Below are 26,908 nucleotides of genomic sequence, written 5' to 3' on the forward strand. Positions count from 1 at the left end.
GCAAGCAATGAAGGATATGCAGCCGTTCAGCGCGTCGTGCAGTGGCGGTGCCGGACTTAGATGTTGCTGAGGCTCCAGCGCAGTCAGCGCGTCGTTTGGGGGATTCGCCCATGACAGCTCACGATGTGATGGATTCGTGTTGGGTGTCTTCATGGCCTTCGCTTTGTGCGGGCGTGTCCTTTTCATCAACATGGTGCACAATTGGTGGGCTGCTGCTGGAGCGCTGCGAGTTCGTCAGGCTTGCGGATCAGCAATCGGATCCGATGTGTTCATCCTCTCTTTCGCCAATCTCGGAGCGAGCATCGTAGGACGAAGGCGTTGGTGGGGAGTAGGCAAGAGCTGGTGTTTCCGCGCCGTCTTGGAAGTCTTCCGACAGATTTCGTTGATGTGCTTGCAGCGTGCTGTAGGCCGCCTTGGCCTGTGCCTTGTAGGAGGGGCTGGGCTGAGTAGATTCTGAGCTCAAATTCGGAGTGTCGAGGAAGGCACCTCTCTTCCGGAAGGTGGCAGAGCGTGTTAGCATGTTCTGCAGCAATGGATGCTCCAGGTAGCTGTTCATCGCGCCTCGGGGGAAGAGGACGAGACCTATGCAGAGCAACACTAAAATACACTGAAGCACTGCCATACGTTTTTGGAAGACAAGCTCATCGGCCAGAATACTAAGTCGGGTGTTGAGAGCAATAACTTCACGTTGACTCTGCTCGCGCTGCGTTTCTAATTCTATCACAGTAGATTGCCACAATTGATCATACTGCTGCTTGAAGTCTCGAAGCTCGTTGAAGACAGTCCCATTGAGATAGTCCAAGAATTTTGTGGTCTTCGCAAGCTGCCGTTGTTCGACTTTGTTAAAGGCCTCTCGTAGAATCCGCGATTGTTCTTCGATATATTGAAGTGATAGTGTTGAATTACTTTCGAGCATCTGTAAACGCTTCTGTACTGATTTGAAGAACGATTCCTGAATGGTGGGATTGGAAGGCGGTGGTTGAGTGGAGCTAGCTAACGGTTTGCTGCTGTTTGTGCCTTGCGAACTTGTGGCTTTGGTGAGCGCAGAGGTAGTGCTGGGCTGGACGGACGATTTACCAGCCGAAAACTTCGCTGGAGGATCTTGCCCGCTCGCTATTGGAGGGTGCTGGGAGGTGGTTGCTTGGGAAGCACCACACGCTGATGCCTGCTGCTGCCACTTTGTGCCGTCAGTAATTGTTGGCGTTTTTTGCGTGGTAAGCGTCTGCTTGAGAACTTCTACAGGCGCAGAACGGTGGACGATAGGATTAGCAGTGTAATGATCCGCCTGGCTCTTATCTGCGAGACACCGCTGCTGAAAAAGCTCAAGGAGACCAACTTTCCTAGTTTGAGGAGATTGCAAGGGCTCATACACGGAAGCGTTGGATGTATGCATATCATGATGCGGAGAAGAACTCGTCCTGTCAAGTGAATGTTTTACATCCTCAAAATTGGATTCGTTGGCACTGAGGTTGGTTTCCTCTTGTGTGGCCAATTTAGAGCTCACATGCTCAACCAAAATCTCAGCTACGGCTTCGGGGAATGCTGTCTCCGTCGTCCCATAGGCTTCTGTGACCTGATCGTCTTCGTCGTCTCGGTCTTCAGCCTTATTGGTGTCCTCGTCGTGTCTGTAGTCTTCCAACATGGTAGTGCCATGCACTCTCACCAGGCTGACTGGGCAATAGAACTCATTTCCGTAGTGTGTCAGAAACTCGATTCTTACGAACTTTGTCCATATCAAGGGATTCTCCACCAAGAAAGCCTGTACTTCGCGGGTGTTGCGCGCTTCGAACGTCCCAAGCACCTTCCATTTCTCAAGCTTCACGGGGTATCGGTCGGTGACACTGACTCTGAATGTACGGAATATCGAGCTGAAGAATTCAAAATTGGCCAGCACGATAGTATCTATCAAGATGTCTTCACACAACTCTAGAATGAGGAACTTGTTCTCCACGGAACACTCGTTCAACATATAGCTGTCTTTGTTCTCCACGAGTACAGCTGAAGAACCAGAGGCTTTGGCATTGGTCTTCAAGATAGTGGCAGCACAGTCAAACGAGGCGTAGTTGAAACGTTCTTTAAATGTCATGCCAGCATCTTTGCTCCTTGACTGCGTCTTCGGCATTTCTTTTCCTGGTATTGCTCCCCTAGCTTCCGAGTTTGTCATATCATTGGGCTTTGAGAGAACTATTTGTGGCTTCTCGGGAGCAAAGGCGCTGAAATCCAGGTCGATTTCAGCTTCGTCCCCTAATGTGTCAAGTACGTTGACAGGCTGCCGGCGGGCATGGAGGTTGTCATGTTTCTTCGGCTTCCCGATCTGATCCGCCGACTGCCCATATTTATCGAGATTTCGTCTTTTCCATTCTTCAAAGGAGAGAAAGTTGTCCTTGCCCAGTGGTGATTCTGCATCAGCCTCCTCTTCTAAACCGGGTGCTGAGGCGGTAGGCTTCTTGATCGCTGTAGTGCTCTTATCTAGATGTCTTTCGTCCACCGTCTGCACCGAACTAGGAAGTGTACTGGCCGAAATGGCGGCTGTGCTCAAGACGAGGGAAATTTGACTAATGCTATTTGAGGATCTACTTGCTGCTGGCGTAGTTGTGCTCGAGCGAGCTGGACGACTTGTCGTCAAACATTGCTGTGCGAGCGAGTGCGTGATGTAGTTGACCGTTCGATAAGGACACACTGTCGGACTGCTCGAGGCAGCTGATGCAGACGGAACAGATGTCTCCGCTGCATTGCTGTACAGAACACCAGCTATCCACAGAAGCAGGAACAGCAGTAAATGCTGAGGCTTGCTAGCCAGGCAATGATGCTGCATATGGAGCAGAGCAGATTTCTGCAACCATCATGCAGCAGCGTCGCAGAGGGGTGTGCAATCGAAAGTACTCTGTATGTAATCGATTCTCTCGGACGAACTTCTGTAAATTGTTCTCTCTCACTAGGTTGTCAGGGATTCTGGACGCGTGAACCTTCCCATCCGATTTAGCGCGCTTGGTTTGATAATAGTTGAGGCAGCTGGCTTGTGCTGATGGTGACGACGGAGCACTTGCGATGCAAATTCACTCTCGACATGGTCCGATAACATAATTACGGCAGAAATCCTGCCGTTCATCCATGATGATTGCCAGGAGCGGAGGAATTCAGCTGCTCCGGCATGGTACCCGAAGGCCTATCCGGTCGAGGTCTTGCGTTCGCACATTCAGCAGTCCATCCGCAACATCTGTCAATACCGCAGCAAGCCCAGCGCATCCACTCGCCAGCGTCACCACTCAGCTTGACCGGGTCTCTCCCCGGTTTGAGATCGATCCGTCCGCTGTCACCATCCTCAACTCGCCCGCAGCATTCTACAAGACACTAAAAGTGCTTCAATTTGGTATTTGTCAAAGAGCTTTTCTAACACAATATTAGGACAAAATCCACGGTGCTCGTCGACGCATATATTTGTCGACCCTCTATATAGGCAAGACCGAGCACGAATTGATCACGACTCTTGATGAGGCGCTCCGTGATAATCCTGATCTCCAGGTGTCAATATTGACAGACGCTCTGCGGGGAACACGAGAATCACCAGACCCTTCATGTGCCTCGCTTCTGGCAAATTTGGTTATCAGCCATGGGGAACGGATCAAGATCTCCATGTTTCATACACCCAATCTGGTCGGATGGCGGAAGAAGTATATTCCTCGCCGCATCAATGAAGGATGGGGTCTCCAGCACATGAAGCTGTATGGGTTTGATGACGAGATCATGCTTTCTGGGTGTGAGAATTCTACTACACTCTGTCATTAGGCACATGGGCTAATGGAGTCATTATTCTAGGGCCAACCTTTCTAGCGACTACTTCACCAACCGCCTGGACCGATATCACGTCTTTTCCTCAAAAGAGCTTACAGATTATTATTACAAGGTACATGATGCAGTGTGTGGACTGAGCTATCGATTGCGGCCTTCCAAAGAAGCACCGGATGGCTTCACGCTCGAGTCGCCCCTGCATAGAGGCCTTCCCGACCCCGTCTGGCATCCCAAGCGGTTCAAAGCGTATGCAAAGACTGTCCTCGAACCCCTGATTCACAAGCCTGCACGACAAAGTATGTTCCCTGTGAGCTTCTCCAGGGAGAAAACCTTCGTGTACCCAGTCGCACAGTTCGACATTCTCCTAGGAGAAGCAAACAACCAATCCTTCGGCGACTATGAATTCGCCTCGTACACCTCTACCGAAAAACCGACTCTGATCAAACTCCTCAGAAGCCTGGCGGAGAACCCAGAGCTCCGCAACTGTAACTGGACCTTCACAGCCGGGTACTTCAACATCGACCCTGAAATCTCCCAGCTGCTCATTGAATCTGCCCCTGAAAGTGCCAAGACATTAGTGCGTGTACCCGAACAATCGACCCATTCTCAACCCCCTTGCACAGTCATCACAGCCTCACCATGGGCAAACGGCTTCTTCGGCTCCGCCGGTATATCCGGCATGCTTCCGGCCGCATACACCTTACTCTCACGTCGCTTCCTGCGTGATGTCGCGGCTGCTGGCCGTGAATCCAGCATCCATTTGAAAGAGTGGCGGAGAGGCACAGTTGGCGAGCCAGGCGGATGGACGTACCACGCTAAGGGGCTGTGGGTAACCCTTCCACCTACCCAAGTAGCCTCTTCCGTCTCAGACTCTGAAAACGAAGACAACCGATTTTCAGCCGTGGAAGGCCCAAGCATCACTCTAATTGGAAGCAGCAACTACACCAAGCGAAGCTACAGTCTCGATCTAGAGATTGGCGCGCTGGTCGTGACGGGCGATAAAAAGCTGCAGCGGAAATATAAAGAGGAGACCGAATGGTTACAGCAAGACGCGGTCGTGGTGACGAAAGATGATCTGATGAAGGTGGAGAGGAGGGTAGGGTTGAATGTTAGGATTGCCATGTGGTTGGTGGAGAGATTGGGTGGAGCACTTTGAGATGGAGCTGGTTGCATTTTCAGACGCGAAGGTGTTGACCTGCTGTAGAATAAGAGCTTAGACCAGCTAGAATGATATACATCACAGGATGGAATGATGTTGGGTCAATCGAGGTGGGCAAGAATGATGCCTAACATTGGTCGCCACCAGACCTGGGATTCGACGCATTACCGTCGCACATGAAATCAGAATCTGTTTGGCTTGATACTACTTACTCAACCAGCGCTTCGACTTTGCCTCATGACTCATACATCAACGGCGGTCTCAAACCTTGCATTTATAATTACTGTCAGACGGCATGAGCTATACCGTACAGCCAAGTGGTACGTATACCTACTACGCTGCCCCTGAGTTAGATAGAACAACTTGCTCTCTATGGACCTCCCGCAGATTGTTACACAAATTTACATAATGACCCGAGGGAGCTCGGACGAAACGCGGACCAGCAGCATAGCCTACTAGTATTACCCAGCAGGGCATGCACCGCGCGCTCCTAAAGCGGCAGGTGTCTAGTCGACCAAATGACTCAGAAGTTGCCTGACTACATCGCGACAAAGCGGAACTCGGGAAGCTGCGCGATTTGGCTCCAGGCAGTGCTCAGCAGCGGTTGGGATTTGCGACATTACTAGAGTAATTTGGAATATCCTACGATTACCGGCCTAATTGCTGGTTGCCTGCTCACTTACATTGAATGACGTACAGGCCGGATGGGAGATTTTGCCATGCGATGCGCAGCGAAAATAATCTGGAGGGATATATTGGCTAGATGTTGGGAACTGATACAATTATTTAGTCATACAGCTTACCAATCGTGCATTCATACCGCTCATCTACCCATAATTTCTTGCATATATTATTCATGCACGACAGTTGGCTCGCCTGCCGGTTCATTTGCAGTACCAATTGATCCACAAACGAACACTCCTTACCACTGAAGATTGGTCACTCAAGTCCCCAACTCCCTGTTTAGTCTTTCTTCACATCTTTTCCTTCTTTCTCCTTCTCCTTCTCCTTCTCCTTCTCCTTCTCGTCTTTATCCTTCTCCTTTTTAGTTGAGGATGCCGAGGGATAAGCATTGGAGGTAGAAGATTTTGTGGTAGTGACGAGAGTACCTGTGAGATACCTGGAGGTTGTACCTGGGCAGTTGGTGGTAAGGGTGCTGGTGGTCGTGCCGTGAAATGTCGAGGAGTAGCTGGTGGCCATTAGACTAGAATCTTGTATGAGGACGAGCTCGGAATTACGCTGTACTGGTGGAAATTACCGTTGAGCAGGTGATGGTCTGGGTGATAGTGCCTGTGATCGTGGTAACCGTGACATGAACAGGACTAGAAACGAGGTCAGTCAGAGAAGGTTTATAGCTTACGCTGGGAGACACAGTAGATGCAGACACCAACGTGACTGTGACCGTGGATGCATCAGCCGTGGTGGTGGTCCGAATAGTTTCAAAAGCAGAGACACTAGTTTGGTAGTCGTCGTCTGAGTGCTAGTCTGACCAGTCGTGGTTAATGATTTCGTTGCCGTAACAACCTGTGTCATGGTAGTGGTTGTGGTCTCCGTAATTGCCGGTGCGTAAGTTTTGGATGTCATTACGGTGGTTACCCAAGTTTGATCAGTGACAGGATAAAATGTTGTGGTAGCGAGAGCATCATTAGCAGTAGAGGAACCAATGAAACACGAGCAAGCGCTCGAGATCTCCACATCCGAAAATTGGGTAAGGTACGAAGGGATACCAACCGCAGTGTTAGTGTAATCGGTGCGCTTTCGGTATTTGATGCATGTCGTTGCTGTGCTGGTTACCAGAGAGGTGGCACATTTAGTCGTGGTTGCTACTTTAGTGACTACTGCGGAGCTCGTCTTGGTAGCAACAACAGACTCCGTTGATGTTCTTCAAAGGCACATCAGTATGTCCATCAATCTAGGCTAGATGTTTGATACATACAGAGTAGGTGTGACGGTCGTCTTTACCACTAAGGTAAGTGTGAAGCCAGCCGTGGGGCTCACAGTGTTAGTTTCAATAGCCGTGAACGTACTTGTCGACGTCTCAGTCATCGTGATTGTGCTTGTTGGAGTGAAGGTAGTGACAACTTCTTCTGTTGTAGTGGTCTGGACGTCCTCATAGCGTGTGTACGTTGAGGTAGACGTGTAAGTTGTCAGAAAAGTAGCGTCAACAGTTTTGGTTGCTAATCACACGCATTAGCAGACGCATTCAGCAGCACTTCTCGCAAACGAACTAGTCATGACAGTGGAATCCAGTGTAACAGTAACATATGTCAATGTAAGGTCGAGGACGGCGGTGTGATATAAGTGCTACAGAAGGCTGACGGAGCTGGCGTGTTCCCATCTCGCTCCGCATGTACCAATGCATTGGCCGGATTGTCTCTGAGGAGATGTCAGTTGTACTTGTGCGATGAATAACAGGCAGCTTTACGCTGAGCATCCTTGTACACCATAGGTCGCCAATACAGGAGTCAGTAGGACTGCAAGAGAGAAGAACAGAGAACGATTTAAAGGCATTGTGCTTGTGAACGAGTGAGGGACAAAGACACGACGAATGAATAAATGTATCAAGAGTTGATCTACTCGATAATCATCGACATTAAGGACGACGTGAGCCGTCCACATATAAACACATCTTGAATGGAAAATACTTCAGCTGAATTAGGGGGTTCGGAGTCGATTTGACAAAATTGGACAACGGAACGCCATGTCCTCGATCTGGATCTTGAAGAGATCCAGAACAGGTGTCGTGATACAACATCCCCATAAAGATCATGCACGACCAAGCCACAGATCATTAGTTAGGAACCGTCAGAACCTGACTGCAGTTCTCTCTGGGAATATGCGTCGTAACGGGAAGCTCAACTACAGAGCAGGGTGATGACCCTAGCTCAAGACAGAGCGTACTGCCGCCCTCAAGTTATGGCGAGAATGGAAGACAACTTGGAAAGAGAAAGCCAGTTGCTGGTTGCAGCAGCCAATATGACCTCGTGAGCAAGAGTCGTTTTCAGTACTCCGTAAAAAAGATACTACTAGCAGTGTTAGTAGCTACCGCTAGCTGGTCGGACCATGTTTATTGAAGCTTAATTGGCCAAGGCTGTGACCTTTCCATGATCAGATTAGTACATCCTCAGCTATGAAGCTCTCCCACTGGCAATTCCGGAGTCGGAAATCGATTCTGTCATGTCGTGCGAGCATAAACGACAGGAGCACTATACTATCGAATGTACCTGGCGTGGCAGAGGAATCCTAAGATATGTTGCTCTTCTCGATGGCTTCTACTAACTGTTACGCGCTACTGCTTCCGATGGCGTTCGCTGTCCTCTGCTAAGGGGCATGATCAATTCCCTCGCCTGGCTCAAAGCCAACTCCGCACACTGATACACGCACCGAATCCGTCCTTTACCCAAGACAAAGAGAAGCGCTATCGCGACACTAACAGCTCTCCCTCGGATACTATCTATGCCCTTTCAACTGCACCGGGTCGAGCCGCAATTGCGGTGATCCGGATATCTGGGCCAGGATGTCTCCAAGTAAGGCTAAGGACACAACGGCTAGCGGAAGTTCTCTGACCGACCGTTCAGGTGTATCGTAGAGTTTGTCCAGACCGACCGCTACCTCGTGCTCGTACCGCAACTGTTCGAAGATTATATGATCCTGCAGCACTCGAATCAACCCATTCGGTGATCGATCCTGCAGCACTAGTTCTCTACTTTCCTAGCCCATACACTGTCACTGGCGAAGATGTGCTGGAGCTGCATACACACGGAGGCCCGGCCATCGTGAAGGCTGTCCTAAACGCCATATCATCGAATGCTGGCGCAAGCAGTAAAGATTCTGTCGTTCATACTGTCCGGTATGCAGACGTGGGGGAATTCACTAAAAGGGCGTTCTACAACAATCGCCTTAACCTTCCGCAGATTGAAGCACTTGGCGATGCACTTTCGGCTGAGACAGAACTGCAGCGTCGACTGGCAGTCAATGGGACTGGAAATGAGCTAGGCGAAAGGTATGAAAGGTGGCGCAATCTACTCCTTTACGCTCGAGGAGAGCTGGAGGCACTGATAGACTTTTCTGAAGACCAGCATCTTGATGAGTCACCTGCTCAGCTCATACCGTCGGTTTCCAAGCAAATCACCGGATTGGAGAGACAGATAAGTTTACACATACAAAATGCTTCGAAAGGAGAGCTTCTGCGAAGCGGTATCAGCATTGCTTTGCTTGGAGCACCCAATGCGGGAAAGAGTTCTCTATTGAACAGGATTGTAGGCCGTGAGGCTGCGATCGTAAGTGCTCAAGCGGGAACAACAAGAGACATCGTTGATGTTAGCGTCGATATTGGAGGCTGGCTGTGCCGATTTGGCGACATGGCTGGACTAAGGAGAGCTAGCTGGCCATCAAGCTCGCACAATTCTGCGAACCCCATTGGAGCTATTGAAAAAGAAGGGATGAGACGAGCAAAAGCTCGAGCATTGACGTCAGACCTGGTTGTCGTTATGTTGTCGTTAGAGAAAACCATGGACAGCTGCATTGCCACTTTGCACATCGACGAAGAAGTATTTGAAGCGGCCCGCGAATGCGAAAGGCTGGGAAAGGCTATGATAGTGATCATCAACAAGATTGATAAGCTACAACCTGCCCTGACCCCAGAAACAGAACAAAAGCTCTGTGAGGAGGTCAGCACAATGTTCCCATCTGTTTCGAGGCATCTCACCTTCTTGATATCTTGTCTCGAATCGTCTATCCCGTCGAATGCAAGCAAGGATCCAGGTAATATTCAAGGCCTACTTGGAGGTCTTCAGTCCTATTTTGCCAGTCTCACGACTCCTTCTGGACCCAATGATCAGAATTTTGATAAGTCTTACTGGGAACAGTCTTTGTCTGTCTCTCACCGACAAAGGGAGTATTTGCGACAATGTCTTCAACATCTTGACGACTTCTTATCCCAGACATCCTCCCAGTATCGCTTTGATAATAACGAAGATCTGGGTTCTGGGCCTGATATCGTCGCCGCAGCAGAGCATCTTCGATACGCTGCAAATTGCCTGGCAAAGATCACTGGAAAAGGGGAAGCAGGTGACGTAGAAGATATCCTGGGTGTTGTGTTTGAAAGGTGAGTAATGATACACTTGCTGTCTATAATGCCGAATGAGGGTATTGACCCATGTACACAATAACTAATCTTACACAGATTTTGCGTTGGAAAATAAGCAGTCCAGTCCCAAACTCCGAAAATGCCGAATGCCGTTGGCTCGCGCCAATATCCATCTATGATGCTTGTAAAATCGCTCAGAGAACCAAGAATCGCTCAACCTTGATGTGCATAAACACCTATCCTGTCAAAAAGCGCCTTTCGATGCCCCACATCATCACGCAGCCAGCTGCAAGATGTCTGTTGCTTTCTCGCGGCCAATCCCTCAGCAAGATAAGGGCACTTGCCCCCAATCTCTGTGCTCGGTCCTAGCACCATGGCTTTCGTCGAGGAGGCCAGCCCCCAGATCTGGTTGATGTTGTCCATGGTAATAAATGTCTGACCCGTCAGACGGCTGAACCCGCTCAACTGTGCGCTTGAGTACGGTTCCGTCCTCCGAGAGACTAGTTGTATCCGCCGCGGCCCTGCAGAAGGATTGCACGCTGAGGGCCGTTATACCCGCCTCTACCCATGAGCACGGTACTTGATGTTTTGAAGTTGTTGGAGGTATTGTTGTATGACTGGACTGTGGTAGCTGGCATGAACTGTTCACAATTTGCGTCTGGCTTGAAGATGGGTATCGATGTTTGCTGATGCGATGGCTTGTGCTAATTGTATCCTCCGCGTCCCATTTGGTGGATGGTGTAGATGTTCTGGAGGTGTTGCTGATGCTAATTGATGTTCTGGAAATAGAATGAAAGCTGTGAGGAATTACAATTGTTATATTATTGATACAAGTAAGAGAGTTGTCTGGTGACCTCGAAGAAAGCTGGCGATATTGAAGACTTATATCTGCTAAGGCATCCATAGCTTAGAACAGGCAGCTACATCAATTTCGGCCCTGGATCCAAGCCTCGTTCTTCAGGGGTCCATAATTTCAGAGCAATGTTAGTCAGGTCTGTCATCACCGTGTAAGCAGGGGTTTTCCATACGACAGTCGATTACGATGGTTCCTCTTGGTGCCTTGACCGGCAGGCCAGTCATACCCTGCTGGTAGGATTTTCCTCAGGTTTGGATTGCAGCCTTACAGCCCTAAACGCCACAACCGTTGGCACCATACCCTTTGCGGTGCTAACAGTGAATTAATAACGAAGAGACAAGGCCCTTGTCTCGGAAATGGTGCATGCAGGCTAAGCTAGAAAGGAGGCGCAGGCTTCTGTTGCAGGTGCTACAACTAAGCTACAATAGGTTCAACGCCGCGAAGAGTGCCACAATTGGGTATCTCGTTTATGACTCCGTTGCTGCTTTTTCCAAAAACGTCCAATGAAATGTTCTTCGGACAGAATCCCACGTGCCAAAGTCCTCCAAGCCCCTGGTTTCGCATCTTTCCCTATCTTTCCCGCAGATACGAGCACGAAGCGTATTATGACGAGTGCTGGCAAGAATCTGCCGAAATGACACCCTCATGCATGATCTGGAACGACATGAGTGACTGTTCAGCCGTACAACACCTCCAGAAAAGGCCCATGTCGCGAAACTGCATGCATATCGAACCTCGTGGAAAATTGTAGGGATCCACATTGAAACAATCTAACTGTTCTCTGAAAGCCGTTGGTCGCACACGAAGGAGCGGGTCAAAAACGTGGCTGCTAGGGCTCCACATGCTACCTGCTACCTTAGTGTCCGCCGCACACCACTTCTCGAGGCTGTGCCATCAGTGTCTGCGACAAAACACCTGCCTACGACTCCGTCTAGTTAGTGCCTACGGTATCTTGGGCCAAAGTCACAACCGGCTTCATTAGACATACTACGTAACTGCGTGTCTACTGAAGGGGCTTCAAATGATAGAGCACTATGGCTGTTTTAGGATGAAACGACACTAAAGTTATCCTCTTCCGCAACCGCAACCAATGACCTTTGATGATTTGTCCTCTAGGAAATTGATCAACATGCCAGGTTGGTTCAAAGAGATCTGAATCGTGGTTCATCCCTGATGATGGCGCATGTGTTCTCTTGGCCCATCACAAGGCAGATAGAGTTCATGCAAACAAATTTAGGTGATTATATCCAACACAAGACACAATTCACTGCGTGCTCTGCTACCATGACGGATATTGCCAACGGTCCGTTCAACGGGCGATTGATTGTCTTCGACTATTCCTTCCTTCGGGCAATGCTAAATTTACACTGAATAACTAATTATTCCGTACTACTACGTAGTATCTGTACGGCACCTACCCGACACTTGCTTAGTGGGTACGGGTAGCTGGGCGCCAAAACAGGTGCTAATAGAGCTAACTTGCTCTAGCTACATACTAACTTAGTAGCTCTGCAAAACGGCGGCGGGGAAACGATTTTCCAGCCATTACGCTAGGATACTTTTGTGGCTCAGTCTTGAGGCGGTGTGGGGGCTCTTTCACCGTGAAGAATACTAATATCTTACAGTAAAGATGAGATGCCGCATGGGTAGTTAAGACCACAATAGACGCCGAGGCTGAAAGCTAGAGAAATAGATTTCCACACTCCGGCCTTTAGCGCATCATTCTTCCTTCCCAGCCAATGCCATGATCAAAGACTATGTATCTTGCGGTAAGCCAGCATATTCAGTGCAACTAGAGTCACATCGAACAGGAGCTGAAAGGAGCATCAAGATGAAGTTGCTTGCGAGAACTTCAGCCCAAATCTAACCAGATGATTCGTATAGAGTCTACGGAGATAACAATGCAGTGCAATCCCAAACGACCACAAAGTCAACCTCTATGGATGGTACGTGCGAGATCTGCACATGTACAATGCCTGTTCTTTTCCTACACGAGGCAGACTCTGTCTTCCGACGCCTGTTCTATGACTAGCTCAATTTTCAGCTTATTTACTCAGAAGAGACGAGCTCAGAATAACTATCAGGATGACCTCAATTGACTCAGATATTCCTGACCTGGCATTGATCTATATCCCTGGTTCGGAAATTAGATGTACCTGCTCTACCACTTCGCCTTCCAGATTTCAAGGGCATGGCTGGTCTTGAAATTACCGTTCCTGCGTTCAGTGTCTCTCAAATGTGGGTCCGCTTTCCGCCTTGATGTGATACAGATCGGATCCGGATTGCTGCATGGAAGACTGCGGTGCATGCTTTAGTACCAAACCCATGGTAGCGGCGCTGCAACCCTTGTGGCTACTCATAACGCGGTCTTTCCTGTGATAGGTAATCCGTGTTTTTCTGTTGCTTGATCCTTCCCAGAGTGCAATATCAACGCCTAAGAGCCGTCCGAAATGTCTATTTCCATTTACTGTTACACCGACCTGAGCATCTGTATGACCCCGCCCAGTTGTCTATGATATGCTGCGACCAAATTATTCCAAGATCAGGCAGACAAGCGTACGCAATTTTCTCGCATGCACTTCGGGCTGGTTCCCTGTCTCAAGGCAACAACCCCAAAATTGGAAGATTGGCATACGACAGGGAGGATAAGTAGCACAGACCACCAAGTTATCCCTTTTACTGTCCGGCTATTGGGCAGCGAATGCATCTCGATCGCAACATCCCACTTTTAGCGAACTTCTGTTGGTGGCAATACGAACCAATGTCTACTCGGTGTTTATGAAGGGTTTCCAATCATTTGTGGCAGATCTTTTCCTAGTGGCAATAGGAACATGTCTACTGGTGTTTATGAAGAATTTCCGATCATTTGTGGCAGATCTTTTCCTGGTGGCAATACGAACATGCCTACTCGGTATTTATGAAGAATTCTCAATCATTTTGTGGAAGATCTTTTCCTGGATCAGATCCCAACGCTGAAACCTCAAGAAACAGCATGCTCGCCTTCGCAAGACCAGGTAGACTTACGGCGTGGTCGTCCACTGCCTTACAAATAGCCTCAGCACCTTTTCACCAATAGGCCGAAAATGATCATCACTTCTCGTCAATGCAAAAAGACCATGCCCAACACCTGCAAAGGGATGCGGAGGTTATCACCTCAGACGGAAGACGTGGGTGACTCAATCCCTTTACTCAACCCGTTTCTGGAGCCAGAGGCGGCCCTTCGGCCCGAGAAGCCGTACGGTCCGGAGAATTCGTCAACTTGTTAAGCGGTATTAGTATTTCTGGGTCAGTTGACATGATTCCTAGGTCCGTCTTACCCATCACAACCATATCCTTTCCATCCAGTTGCACCCGTTGTCCCGAATAGCCTAATGTCTAACGGCAAATGAGTCACCTTAGCTGCAATGATCAAGTGCCTTCCTGTCTGTTCAGGTGAGTAAAGCAAAGCCTGGTGCGACATTCTGCAAGCCGACTTTCCGAGAATGCTGGAGCACGATCTAGTGGATTCTCAAGACCGTGCCGTCAGCTTCAATTCCACCACGAAACAATTCCTCGATAATTCTACCGCTCATAATGGTCTCCTGAACGATCCCCTCTACATGCCTTGGTTCAACCCTCCCGTACCATATTCCCTTGCCTGCCAACGGGTGTATCCCTTCTACTTTCCCATGCTCTAAGCCGTATCGTGGTGGCAAATACACGATAACATTGCCTGCAAATTTATGACCGCCAATATGACTGATCAGTCCGACATTAGCTGTTCTATCGGCACCTTTGCACCCTGCTCCTAAGACCGGAAGTTCTTGCGCTGCCGGAACAGTGAAGCCCAGCCTTTCAAGTGCATTCATGAAGTCTGCCTGAAGCAACGGTCCCATCACACCACATCTCTGATCTCTTCCACCATGTCCACAGATCAGAACTACTGGTGTCTCAATTTTATGCAGATCAAACGATCTGCGAAGATCTTGGTCTTCATCTCGAACCATCTTCTCCCTTATGGTCTCGGGAAGGACCGAGTGCATCTTGTGTAGATTCTGCCGCTCCGGCAGGAGGAATGCGCGTATGAATGAGCGCAGATACGGACGGTCCGTAGATAGACGTTCGAAATATGTGAACGACGGAAGTAGCATTGCTGATGCCCTTCTTCCTTCATTCGAGCTGCGTACAGCTCTCGCGGGCAAGAAAGACGAATTAGTAATCAATATGTTGTTATACGGCTATCCATTCTCCGAAGAGCAAATATTAGCATCACTGACATCACATCTCTTCAACCAGCACATCTTCCTCCCACCCCCAAACTCCTCTTGAATAAGGGTGTGTGGTAGAGAAAGGCATACCCCTAACTTACATCCACAAACTCCCCTGTTCCAGCTCTTGCAGACATCATGCCCTTCAACCCCCTTCCCAGCTCGCCCCATCCTGTATCAGACCCGTCATCCTCAATCCGACTCGTCCAATCGTGCTGCCCGGTACAGATCACCACGTGTTGCGCGTAGGGCGCCACAGTGTTGTGGATGGGAAGGTCGCGGTCTATGGCGAGATTTGGGGGGGTGGGGGCACATGGACAGGTTGGTAGGGGGCAGAGGGCCGTGGTTGCGATGTGGAGGCTATGGGAGAGGTGAGAGGGGGCGGTTGTGAAGGTTCGAGCGCGGACTGGAAGGTATAGCCAGGGCTGCGGAGGACAACGAACGTGTGGAAGGGGCATGGTTCTTTGCTTTCTCGGACTCTGGGGCGATTCTGTTCTTGCACGGCTATTTGCAGAGGTGTAGAGAGCAGGGTTGGGAACCTGACACGTGGTAGGTATGTAGGAACTTGGGGATGGCTTCTCGATGACTAATGTCAGGGGCGGCAATGCTTAACTGAACCACTTCCTGATGGATGGTCCTCTTGCCCCAAACAGTGCGTTGGTGCCTGACGTGAACGACCCAAGTTAACAGCCAAGAGACCTGTTCGAAACTCCAGAACTAGTAGCGTCAGGCTCCTAACTTCTAGTTAGGCGCGGGACGCGTAGCGCTTCAAGCGTTGTACTAGGGGCGGATGGTAAAGGACCGAAAGGACTTATCCGGCTACCCGGTGCTGTTTCACAGTGACTCCAGTATTTACTTGTACGTTACATTGGCTGATTCCTTCCATCAGGATCTGATGTTGGCAAAAGATTCTGCTGATGTTGAATCTCTTACCAAGCGATAGGATCAAGAACAAGAGCGAGCTGATATGGGTCGTAGCACACTTGTAGCAACTTTGCAACCCAACCGCAGCGATGTTGAGGTTGAATGGAGTCTCAAAGAGTGGTACTGTATCTATAAAAAGCCCAGTGATGGGATACAGTTTCTGCATTAGGTAAGTGGTCCCTATGGACAGCTAGATCTCTCCTACAGTGGATGTCAGGCACGCGTGATCATGTCGCGTGGAATGCGCTGTACTGCTAACCATTCGTCCTTGGCTCCTTTCCAGGCTTTCTCCTTAGAAATTCTCTCCTTCTCAATCTGAAGGGCCCCGAACAGATGAGCTGCGCTGATGAACACAATGTCATCGTGGGTCGTTGCGGTCCCCCGACGGAACAGACAGTCAATCGGTATAGACGCCGGCCCCCAAATTCTACCCCAAGCAAGACCTTCCCCACTGATCTCGAAGACTGTGATTGACCGCCCTCTTTTCCGACGCCATGCGACTTCACTATCTCGTTTTATCTTCGGTAGAACACATGGAGATGAAGCGAGTAATGAAGGGGTTGGGGTCCGTCTCCCAATTGATGTGTTTGACGACTGCGCCCGCATCGATAAAGTACCATGATGGCAATCCGGCGAAGGCTTCGTTGACGAAGCCTTTTTCACTGTTGAACTTGGTGAAGGTCTGTTCATCACAGACGCGGTAGAATCTCGCAGGCTTCACTGTGTTTAGCCTATCCATAGCGGCTTCAGGGCCTGTAAAGATTGGACATGATCGTCTTAATAGTTTGAAAAGCCATGGATGACTTGCTTCGAAGGTAGTGAATGGCGGACTAGTGTCATTGTCCGAATCGTCTTCTGCCTCGTCTTCTAGATCGTCTTCTGGATCGTCTTCTATCTCAGGGTCAAAATCACAGGTAGAACCACCGGCCCCAATATCCAACTTTCCCAAACCCTCAATTGCGCCATCAATCCCATCTTCATTGAATGAATCCGAAGAAGATATCGGAAGACAGGTGGTGTCCATGTTGGACAAGAATGGTTGACAAATGAATCGATTTGAGGATGGAAGGGTAGGAATCGCATGAGTACGTGCTCATTGTGAGCATCAGGCTCTGCTAACTACAGATAGGAGACATGTGACGTGTCCTTCGACTCATGGCAGCAGTAAAGCATACCATTCGTTGCTTTCTATGTAAGAAGAGGGATGACACAACAGGGGCTGATTGGATCGCCAAGAGTTCCTCTCATGGATGAGTCCCCAACACTCTCTCGCCCTACTTCTCTAAGAATCTTCCCTGTTTCTAAGGATCTAGGCAGCATTTTGTGCATACAGAAAAGGCAGCACTGGCAAAGCTTATTGACGTTTTAGGCAAAGAAAGAGAAGGCTGCATCAGGTGCGTCAAGGCTCTGGAACCTCCCGCAGATTGAGTAAAGAAATGCTGTGCCCTCATGGGAAGTGCGGAACCGATACCGATTTATGCACAAAGTCGGCCTCTCCACTGATCATCAATTTCAGACCTTGGATTGTTGTTCTGCCATGGACAATGGATGACCTGTATAAGGAGATGAATGACCTGCGCCCATGTCCTTTGTACAAGGAAGGAAGGCCTTGAGACAAATCTAGCAGAGCCGCTCGTCCCTTACTAGCTTTCAGGTTATTTGTAGCTATAGCCATGAAAGTGACAATATCATGGAAGAGTATAATAATCATGTTTTATCCTTCTGTCTGGGTAGACCACCATTAACTGGAGGCAAGCTCAGGAAAATGTAGTAAGCCCTGCCCTCCCAACCATCTCATCGTTAAGATTTTTTAGGAGATTTCTTCTGGGCTGTCACCGCACACCACAGTCGTTAATCCGTATATCGCTGTAATACCTCTGAAAGCCAACAAGAAAGATGGATCCATCAGGCCATGTGCAAATACATGTCCAGCCCAGTATTCTTATGACGAAGAGAAACAGCCTATCATAATGATACTACTCTGGAGATCAATAGTTCTGACACTGTTTGTCTTCGTGCAATGAATAACACAGGGAGTTGACATAAACAGCGACAAAATCCATCAAAGACCCGTGATAAGAAGACCAATATTAGAAAAAGGTGGTATCGCACTTCAACGACATGGATTCATGATGGTCATGTGACCACAGAATGAACGATTTAGACTTTGAAACTTGAAAATGGTGAAAGAAGCATTTTTTAGGCTTGTGCGCAGCATTTTGAATATAGGTAAGTGGTATGACAAGATATGTCTGCGGTTTGATGGCCCTAAATGCTCTATAGGTAGGGAATAATTCATGCCCAGTTCACAAAGAGGCTGATAAGAGAAAGGAGACATGAGGAGAGTGTCCAGAGATCCCATCATCCCAAAGCAGCGGATGTCAGGATACAGAGCCACCCAAGGAATGTTGTGATTAAAGTGTGAAACCAAAGAGCGGTCGCAGCATCAACTTCTTGAAGAATCTTATAACCATGAACTTGACCCATGTATTTCACCGAAGTTCAAGAGGGGTGAAAGGCAAACGTTTGGGGGAAAGATCTCGTGTCGGCTTCCATTGAAGTAAGGTGCTTATATCGTCCGAAAATGGCAAGACTTCCTTTTGTCATAGGATGCGAGGTAGCACTACAGGTGGATTTGCGTCTGACAGATTGCGCCATCTAGCACAGGCTGAAACTCTATCTTCATGAAAGATGCAAGGTTTGTAATACGAAAGCGCGAATACGGATGGTGAATCCTGGATCAATCAGAACGTAGTTTTATCAAAAGGATTAAGACAGCGTTAAAATGAGAGCCACGGCGCATATAGTTCAAGTATTGAAGACCTCACACCCATGCATAGCACTTTTGAACTTTGAAGCGTGGAGGAAGTAGATTAGGAATCCTGTAAACAGAACAAAGATCTTCGCTGCGGGATTTTGAAAATATTTCAACCTGAGCAGACTTCACCCATGCATGTTGAGCTTCTGGAGACCCTAAGAAGAACGGAATGATAGATGCGTACCTCTCTAGTTGAGGAATTCTGAATTCAAGCTCGTGGTGTTCCCGGAACAAGATCTCGAGATGAGGGATCTCAACGGGATCGAAGTTGCTTCAAATCCTCCTGTGATGTAGATTTTTGAAAGACTTTGTAAGTCTCAAAGTAGCAGATGTGAATTTGAAAAAGGAAAAATGGGAGCATGTGGACTCTGATTTCCAGAGCAAACATTTCTAAATGGAATGTAGGGGTAAGATACAGATGGTGTTGCACCAAAAGGACGGCGGATTTCGAAGGGACTGTAACTATCTTAATCTTGACACAAGGGATCAAATGATCAAAGAATGTGGATTCCTGGCGGCATCAGCCCAAGCTGAATGATCTTGCCCTCAGAACATAAACCAAACCATGGCCAGATCTAGATCTCTGGAGCAAGAATTCAGAGTGAGAGAATCCCGCTAAAAATAGGGGTCCAGCGACATGCTCAGCCAAGCGGCAGTCCTCTTGACCTCCATAAATAGCCAATGGCCAAGCTTGGTGTGCCTAAATTTGTCACATGCTCACACTACTTGGCGTTTACTAGATTAGCTTCCATTGCGTCCCATGTAACCTTTCTCCAGCCTCCTACACATTCAATCAACGAATCTGCTCATCCATGATATACTTTCAATGCGATTAATATAGGAATTGGATCTAGAACTGAACGTACACGAAAGCTGAGCATTAGAAGGACGTCATGAGCATCCACCTTTCTGTCGTAAAATTTGACATTTTTATCATTGGTTGATACAGTCGCCAGCGTTTACTCGAACAGCCACCATCAGATGAGAGCTATCAATCAGAACCTAATGTCATTTTGAGTAAACGCTAGGGGCTCTATCAACCAATAAAAGAATATGAGATTTTATGACCGAAAGGTAGATAGAACTATCAGGTTCATTATATTGAGTCGTGGAAATTTGAATCCTAGATTCAGGCGGAAAGACTGAACAGTGACTTGAGAGGGAATCAGAACTATAGAAGTCTGATATGCAATGTAAGCTCCAGAAGTACCCCCTAAGCACAGCGACTGACGTACACGAGTGAAGATTAACTTTTAAGAATACAATCCAGAAATGCCCGTCTATATCTGGCTTCTTCAGGACGGTTCAGCATTTGCCTTGTCTCATAAATAAGTAGGATAGCGACGTGAATAATAGGGGTGCGGAGATGGAATACAATTCAAGAGGCTAACTTGCCGAGTCATATATGAATTACCTGGAATACTTAACAGTTATAGTAACAGATCCATTTTCTCCTATTAAAGCTTATTCGCAGAAGTTGGTTAATCATCGCAGATATTCTCCTGTCCGATTTGAAGGGTATTTCTCTCAATCGTAGCCCCTTCCACCAGTGCTTCTCTAAAGAAACCTTCAGTCTAGAAGCCCATGTTTCTAAGCTACCCATATTACAATGAGACATTATCATACTTGTGTAAAGTTGCCTCCCGTATCAGTTGTCTGACTCTGCCCAAATGATTGGCGCGGCTTTCGGAAAGATATGCCTGATGCTTGTCCCACCTCTCGGATGGGTCTTTCTCTGTCGCTCTCACCAAACGCTACCCCACGGATAGGGGATACCTGCATTTCGTTCTCCAGTCTGGCCTTTTCGAACCGAGTCTGGTAATTTCTGTCCTCTACTTTCCACCAAATGCGCCAGACCAACAAAACGGTAGCGGTCATTGAAATCGTAATAGTCCAGTACACCCACATATATGGAGACATAACCGGACGGGTCCCTTCAGATGGCGAAAAGTCAACGATTGACATGCTAAAGAATGTCTGCGATTTTGGGCTTATTAGAATGACCGATCATGATGACTTGGTGGGCTTACCGCTACGAAAGTAGCCGGGAGGAACAGGATGGTCAAAAGCGCGACCGTCTTCATTGCGGAGCTGTCCTGCTTGCTTGCAACAGCTATCATTGCGCTATCTACCGCCACTGAGTGGTTGATTCTGTTTTCTTCTTGCGCTATTAAGCTGAACGTCTGGTTGTGAGATCATTACAAGTCAGTCAAAGCTGTTCAAACAGACCAAGAGTTGAGCTTACAAGATTTATGTGACTCTGCACCCTTTCCTTCAAACTTTGACTCTGCGATAGAAGACTGATACAAGAATTGGTATAGTATTCAACTCGATGCAGGAGCGGCTCCCCAGCTTTTTGAAATTCATGTTCACAGCTAGTCATGGGAATTCCATTCAGCTCTTGAAGTGTCTTTAGCAGAAACTCCCCGCAGACTTTGCTGAAGCGTGCAACATGTCCGATCGATGTCAACTCAGTCTGGTAAGAGTGAAGTCGCTTTGTGATATCTTCAAAGTCTAGGTATTGCTTATTGCGCGATTTGTTCGCGGAGGCTTGTTGAAGTCGACCAGGTTTTGCGTATCCAATTTCTTGTTCGGACTCATAAACTTTTTGATCTATTCTAGCTCTGTATCGGTGCATATTGACCTGATGAGCATTGAAGAGTAGGACTGGAAGTAGCATAGGATGAGCGTAAGATAATGGCAATGAGCGAAAATTTGTTTTAAGTCGTTCCCATTCCGAGAAGCGGATACCATGGAGGAATGCTCTTGTTATACAGGCTTTCGGATCAAACGATAGGGAGATAGCATCATATCCAATGTTGATGCAATTTGGGACTTTCAGGACGAGCGCTGGCTTATATCAGATATGAAACAAATCCAAACACTTTATGGCAGAGATTGAAAACTCACCCATACGTTGGAACTTGGTCGAAGCTGAACTGTCCGTAAAGAAGTATCTGGCAAAAGTCCCGTTGTTGTTGAGGATGGCATTACTCGTGGTAAAGTGCAAGCCAAAAGCATTCTCCAGACTCATGTATGTCTGCCCTCCAACACCTAGCTTAAAGGGATCGTTGCCAGAAAGTGGACAGAATCTAACAAGAACTTAGATGTCGGAAATGCTGTGTCATATCCACTCACATGAGCCGCAAAGCTGCATTCGGAGGTTTCGTAGATCCGTCCTTCCGGTTTGGCTTCGCATATTGACCCTTGAAGATATATAAGCAAGTAGATTGACCACTCCGAGGTCTGCAACATACTGAAAGATTGAGCCAATCGTCGAGATGTGCGGGTGGCAAGCTATCATCACGAACTTGGATATCGTTCTACTCGTCTTTTAGAATGAGGCAGCTTCCGTAATGCCTGTGACCTACCTTATCAAATATCCATGCTTCAAAGAAGTGAAGTTCTTCAGATTCCACAGAATTCTCGGTGGAAAAACGCATGTTTAGGTCCTTCAAATGAAAGAAGTTGCTTCATGTATTAAGTCGCACCTAGGAGATCAGGTAGAATTGCAATGACGGTCACTAATAATGATGTTGGAGAGAAGTAGTATAGGAATTTCGTCGTTAGGGTACTAAGATGTAGTCAGATAAAACTGCACTTAGGGGAAAGATTAGAGTGATAAGAAGATGCTAAGTGTTCACATTTAAAGAGTTAATTAAATAAAGCATTATATTAGTATCTTATATATATAAAATTTATTTCAATTTATTTTGATTTCAAGAAGACATTAAAATCTTAGAATACAAAAATAATATTTGATTAAAATTATCTAATAATATAATTAAAAAGTCACTAAAATATCAAAACAGAAAAATATTAATTTACTAAAATCATTTAATTTCATGATCAGGAGGTCACTAGAACGTGTAAATATAGAAATAAAAAAAATAATATTTTATTATAATCTTCTAATATAATAACTAGGAGTACACCAGCATATCGAAATAATAAAAACAATTTTTTTATTTCTGATGATATAATGACTAGAAAGACACTAGGATATGAAAATAGTGAGAATGATATTTTATTATAAGCTCGGATAAGTATACTTGGGATACATAAGAATAAAATGAAAATGAAAAAAAGCAAATCTGAAATTGTAATACTCCGCAAATGTGACCTTCTGAAGGCCTTCATATCATCAGAAAAAAGCAACATGAAATAGCAATATGAAAACTCAAAGAAACCTCATTCCTCATCCGAAAGTTCACCTTCCTCCTCTGCTCCACTAATCTCCTCCCTCATGTCTTCTGCAGTTGCCTTACGATCAGTGTGCTCTATAGCATCACGATCGGACATCAATACCCATTTCAAAAGCACCTTGCCAGTAACATTGGCCCGACGAACACCATATCCATCATCTACCGTAATAGTGCGCAGCTCATAGCCCAGTTCCTTTGCTTCTTCTGCAGTGAGCTTGGAATGCGGGTAAACTGTTGGTCGTTTCTTGACCTGCTTGGGCTTCTTGGGCTTCTCTCCATCCTCATCGTTCTCCTGCTTGGGCTTCTTGATCTTGACGGGATCCTTGAGTGCACGGTCTACTAGATGCTCGATCGGGCACACCATCTCGTTCCATCCCTTTGTATTCTGGTCTGTTCCTGCCCGACAGCGGATACAGCCCTGTCCATGATGCCAGAATGCTTGATGAAGTCCATACTTGAGCTCATCCGGGACCCTCTTGTCGAGATGCATGAAGGCGTGAATGCGGTTTGTAGTATTCAAAGGCAGCCAGCGAAGCATCTTGCTGAGACGAAAGACATGTGTGTCAACAGCAAAGACAGGGTCCTCAAAGTTGAAACAGAGAATGCATGCTGCTGTCTTTGGTCCGACACCTGGCATGCTCACAAGGTGATCGAATTTCTCCTGCATACTCATGGACTTCATATAGTCAAGAGAAAGCATTCCGGGTATGAAGTCCGTCTTTTCCCCATTTTCTATCTGTTCAGCTTCCAACCGCTGCTCCTCAGTTGCAAGCTCCATGTTCCTGGCATGGACATAGTTGAGACAAGCCAAGATCTGTTTTGCTTTCATATTGTGTAGACCACCAGCAGCAAGTGCCTTTGCAATGGCAGCATGTGGAGCTTTGCGTAACATATGATAGTTTGGGGATGTGCCCTTCACCTTGCATCCGAGGAAATCATATCGGAAACGATGAATCAATGACAGCTCAACGGTTAGAGCATTCTCATTGTTGGTTGCCTGACTCAGTATTGTCTTGACGATAGCGTGGAAGATCACATCCTGTCCTGCATGCATTGGACCTTGAGCGCCGGTATTTGGCACACTATTTGCATCGTCTGCGTACCGCTCAAGCTTGATGCTATCCCGCTCATGATGTTTCTTGAGAATATCGAATACATCGTGACAGCTTTGTCTTGAGGGTCTGGTGTTCTTCGGGAACGGGGTGAAACCGAGCTTGACCTTGAACTTGTTGGTGAACTCGCCAGTAATGCGGACAACCTTCTTAGGGGTCTTTCCTGTTTCGGTAGTCTTGCCCGTTTCGGAAGCCTTGCCCGTCTTGGCAGTCTTGGCGGTGTTTGTCTTGTCCAACTTATTTTCTGCTGCTTGTTTTTCCTTTGACCTTCTGCTATCGGGACTAAAGTCTTCATCGTTCTCATCATCATCAGCAACCGGCACAGCCAGTATATTGTTTTTGGATGCAGAACGGGTGTTCCTAACAGCCGGTTTCATCCGCTCAGACTTTACAGAAGTCTTTGACTTCCGTTTCTTTGGTGATGTCTTTACGGCTTCACTCTGATCGGAGTCATCCAAAACCGCATCTTGTGAGCCTGACGCGGAGGCAATGGTAGCAAGAGATCTATCAGCTCTTTTGCGTTTCGGGCGACCGCTGTACGTCTGAGCGGGTTGAGGACTTTCTGCACCATCCTCTACAATGTTAGTGTCCATTGCATAGCTACCTGCGGCTTTGGTAGCAGCAAGTCTCTTGGGCATAACACGTCTTTCCTGGGTGATTATACGTTCCGCTTTGCGCTTTCGCGTTGTGACAATAGACGGTTCTTGTCCGTCAATCATGGGCGCAGCGGCAGCATCGGTAAGATTGGGGCCATCAAGCACAGTGGTGGAGCTTGTGACAACAGTTTCCGCAGGCAATACAGGAACCAGCGTATTACTATTCTCCATGCTAGGCCCTGAATTAGCGATGCTAGTACCCTCAGTCAAGTTCTGCATAGCAGCTCCCATTTCTAGACCGGTGTGCTCTTGGAGGTTGAGATTGTCACTCGCAGTGGCCACCGCTTCCGCAACGGGCTCAGATGGAGAAATTGAATCAACGTTGTTTGTAGAATTCTGTGCGCCAGCATCCGTTGACAGTGATGTTGTGGCTCCGCCAGCAGCACTCTTCGCAATAGCTTCTTGAATCATTGCTTCTTCTTTCTTAGCCAGTCTTTGACTCAAGCGAGGGGCCATAGTGTCTGTATGCGAGAGATAGATCGTCTTCTAGGTGGTGTATGGTAATCACGGTCGATTTCGAAAAGGGAACTTGTTCGGTACTTAGGTAGATGTCGGAAGTAGTTGGAAAGCAGCCACGAAATCTCAGAGGATAAGGAGATCGGTAGAAACGTCAAATATCTAGTCTTCACGCAGAAGGTCAGCGATCAATAATGCTAACTATACCACATCATGGAAGGAGTCTCAGTGCGAGCGAGGTGACACAAAGAGTAGTGCTTGAAGGTCCAAGCCCTTTTTCAGCATGATAAGTCATACCGGTATGCAATGGTAGTGATTTGTAAAACCGCAAGTGCAAGGTAAGTAACGGGAAGGCCAGACGCCAGACACAGAGATTGTGCAAAATGCCAGGAGATCGTAGACTTCAGCTGGACCACTGGGTTAACCGTATCAAGTGTGGGAAAGAAATGTAGTATAGATCACAGAGTGGTGCGAGGAGATCGACAGGAAGCTAAAGTTTCAGTCGCCAAGACCACATAAGGCAATAGCAATTGATGTTGGCCTGCGAACAAACTCACGAAGAGGTAATGACTTTGGTGACGGTGCCAGTGACTAGAGCCTGAGATCGATGATGCGATTGTGGATTGGAGGTAGAATAGTAGCTTAAGGACAGGCAAGATACCTCACAGATGGTGATCGGTGATAGGAAAGTGACGGGTAGTGGGGCACAAGAGTGACAGGAAGTGGTCGCATCACGCACTCCTCTTCATTACATACCTTGTAGTAATAATGATCTCCTCCGTCGTATAGTGGAAGAGGTTGATGTGATGTTCAGATGACCAGACGGTAGTAGGAAAGGAAGTGCAAGTGACGGACCAGTAATGGAAAGTCTTGAGGAAGAAAGCACAATGACAAGGAATGTCGCCGAAGGTTGAATGAGATTGAGGGCTTAGAGGAAGACTATCTGTGAGACGGTTGTTGTAGGGAAAGTTGGCGATGAAGAGGAAGGATGTAGTGATAGATGTTATATCAATTGAGATAGGTTGGGGCCTAGCAGCAGGACATGGTAGGAAGCGGCTAAGCGCGGCGCCTTGCCTGATTGGGCGGGAGGAGGACTGGTGAAGTTTTTCACGGGGCCTAGCGGGCCGCTCCAAACTTTAACCTTATTTGTCTTGGTCCCCATTTGTACTAGACCTGTAGGGCCCATCTTTGGCATACAATCGTACCAAGAGTGCGTGAACTCGGAGACACTGTAAACACAAGACCTAATGGACTGGTGGCCTTATGTCGAATTGAATTGTGGCGGCTCCTGTTGATGTATCGTTGACCTTGACCCCCAAGAGCCGTTTCCACTTGATGACATGTATGCAACCAATGGTCGAGGCTCATCCGCTTTTGTGGTTTGAGAGCCATAGCGTTTGGCATTCTCCGATCATCTCAATTCCCTAGAAGGCTGTGGATTCTGCAAGCTGTGATGCAACATATTAGCAACCATATCTAGTATAGTACTCACAACGTCTGAAGCTTACATACTAGACCTATCCACGGATCGTTCAGGTGTCTTCCATGAATCACAGCTCTGGTTTAGCATCACCAGATTGCTGTCGTTCTTTGATCA

At 47.6% G+C, this 26,908-nt stretch overlaps 7 protein-coding genes across 7 annotated transcripts; 2 read left to right on the forward strand and 5 right to left on the reverse strand.

The window, feature by feature from the left end:
• Positions 1-247: 247 nt before the first annotated feature.
• Positions 248-2,815, reverse strand: EPUS_05263 (uncharacterized protein; the record flags this gene model as incomplete). Its single annotated transcript, XM_007807970.1, has 1 exon — positions 248-2,815. The coding sequence occupies one exon, from the start codon at positions 2,813-2,815 to the stop codon at positions 248-250; it is 2,568 nt and encodes an 855-aa protein (XP_007806161.1).
• A 299-nt stretch (positions 2,816-3,114) lies between these two features.
• EPUS_05264 (uncharacterized protein) lies at positions 3,115-4,945 on the forward strand (the record flags this gene model as incomplete). Its single annotated transcript, XM_007807971.1, has 3 exons — positions 3,115-3,357; positions 3,406-3,755; positions 3,817-4,945. 3 exons carry the CDS (start codon positions 3,115-3,117, stop codon positions 4,943-4,945), a joined length of 1,722 nt encoding a protein of 573 aa, XP_007806162.1.
• Positions 4,946-8,465: 3,520 nt separating this feature from the next.
• On the forward strand, positions 8,466-10,059 carry EPUS_05265 (uncharacterized protein; the record flags this gene model as incomplete). The annotated part of the gene is made up of 2 exons (XM_007807972.1): positions 8,466-8,475; positions 8,549-10,059. The coding sequence occupies 2 exons, from the start codon at positions 8,466-8,468 to the stop codon at positions 10,057-10,059; spliced, it is 1,521 nt and encodes a 506-aa protein (XP_007806163.1).
• Positions 10,060-14,390: 4,331 nt separating this feature from the next.
• On the reverse strand, positions 14,391-15,023 carry EPUS_05266 (uncharacterized protein; the record flags this gene model as incomplete). Its single annotated transcript, XM_007807973.1, has 1 exon — positions 14,391-15,023. The coding sequence occupies one exon, from the start codon at positions 15,021-15,023 to the stop codon at positions 14,391-14,393; it is 633 nt and encodes a 210-aa protein (XP_007806164.1).
• Positions 15,024-16,569: 1,546 nt separating this feature from the next.
• Positions 16,570-17,088, reverse strand: EPUS_05267 (uncharacterized protein; the record flags this gene model as incomplete). The annotated part of the gene is made up of 1 exon (XM_007807974.1): positions 16,570-17,088. One exon carries the CDS (start codon positions 17,086-17,088, stop codon positions 16,570-16,572), a length of 519 nt encoding a protein of 172 aa, XP_007806165.1.
• Positions 17,089-20,363: 3,275 nt separating this feature from the next.
• On the reverse strand, positions 20,364-22,325 carry EPUS_05268 (uncharacterized protein; the record flags this gene model as incomplete). The annotated part of the gene is made up of 8 exons (XM_007807975.1): positions 20,364-20,456; positions 20,509-20,859; positions 20,913-21,065; positions 21,128-21,732; positions 21,793-21,974; positions 22,021-22,088; positions 22,140-22,205; positions 22,254-22,325. The coding sequence occupies 8 exons, from the start codon at positions 22,323-22,325 to the stop codon at positions 20,364-20,366; spliced, it is 1,590 nt and encodes a 529-aa protein (XP_007806166.1).
• Positions 22,326-23,073: 748 nt separating this feature from the next.
• On the reverse strand, positions 23,074-25,311 carry EPUS_05269 (uncharacterized protein; the record flags this gene model as incomplete). Its single annotated transcript, XM_007807976.1, has 1 exon — positions 23,074-25,311. One exon carries the CDS (start codon positions 25,309-25,311, stop codon positions 23,074-23,076), a length of 2,238 nt encoding a protein of 745 aa, XP_007806167.1.
• Between the last annotated feature and the right edge of the window lie 1,597 nt (positions 25,312-26,908).

The sequence above is a fragment of the Endocarpon pusillum genome (assembly GCF_000464535.1).
Source record: "Endocarpon pusillum Z07020 unplaced genomic scaffold scaffold7325, whole genome shotgun sequence".
Classification (NCBI taxonomy): domain Eukaryota; kingdom Fungi; phylum Ascomycota; class Eurotiomycetes; order Verrucariales; family Verrucariaceae; genus Endocarpon; species Endocarpon pusillum.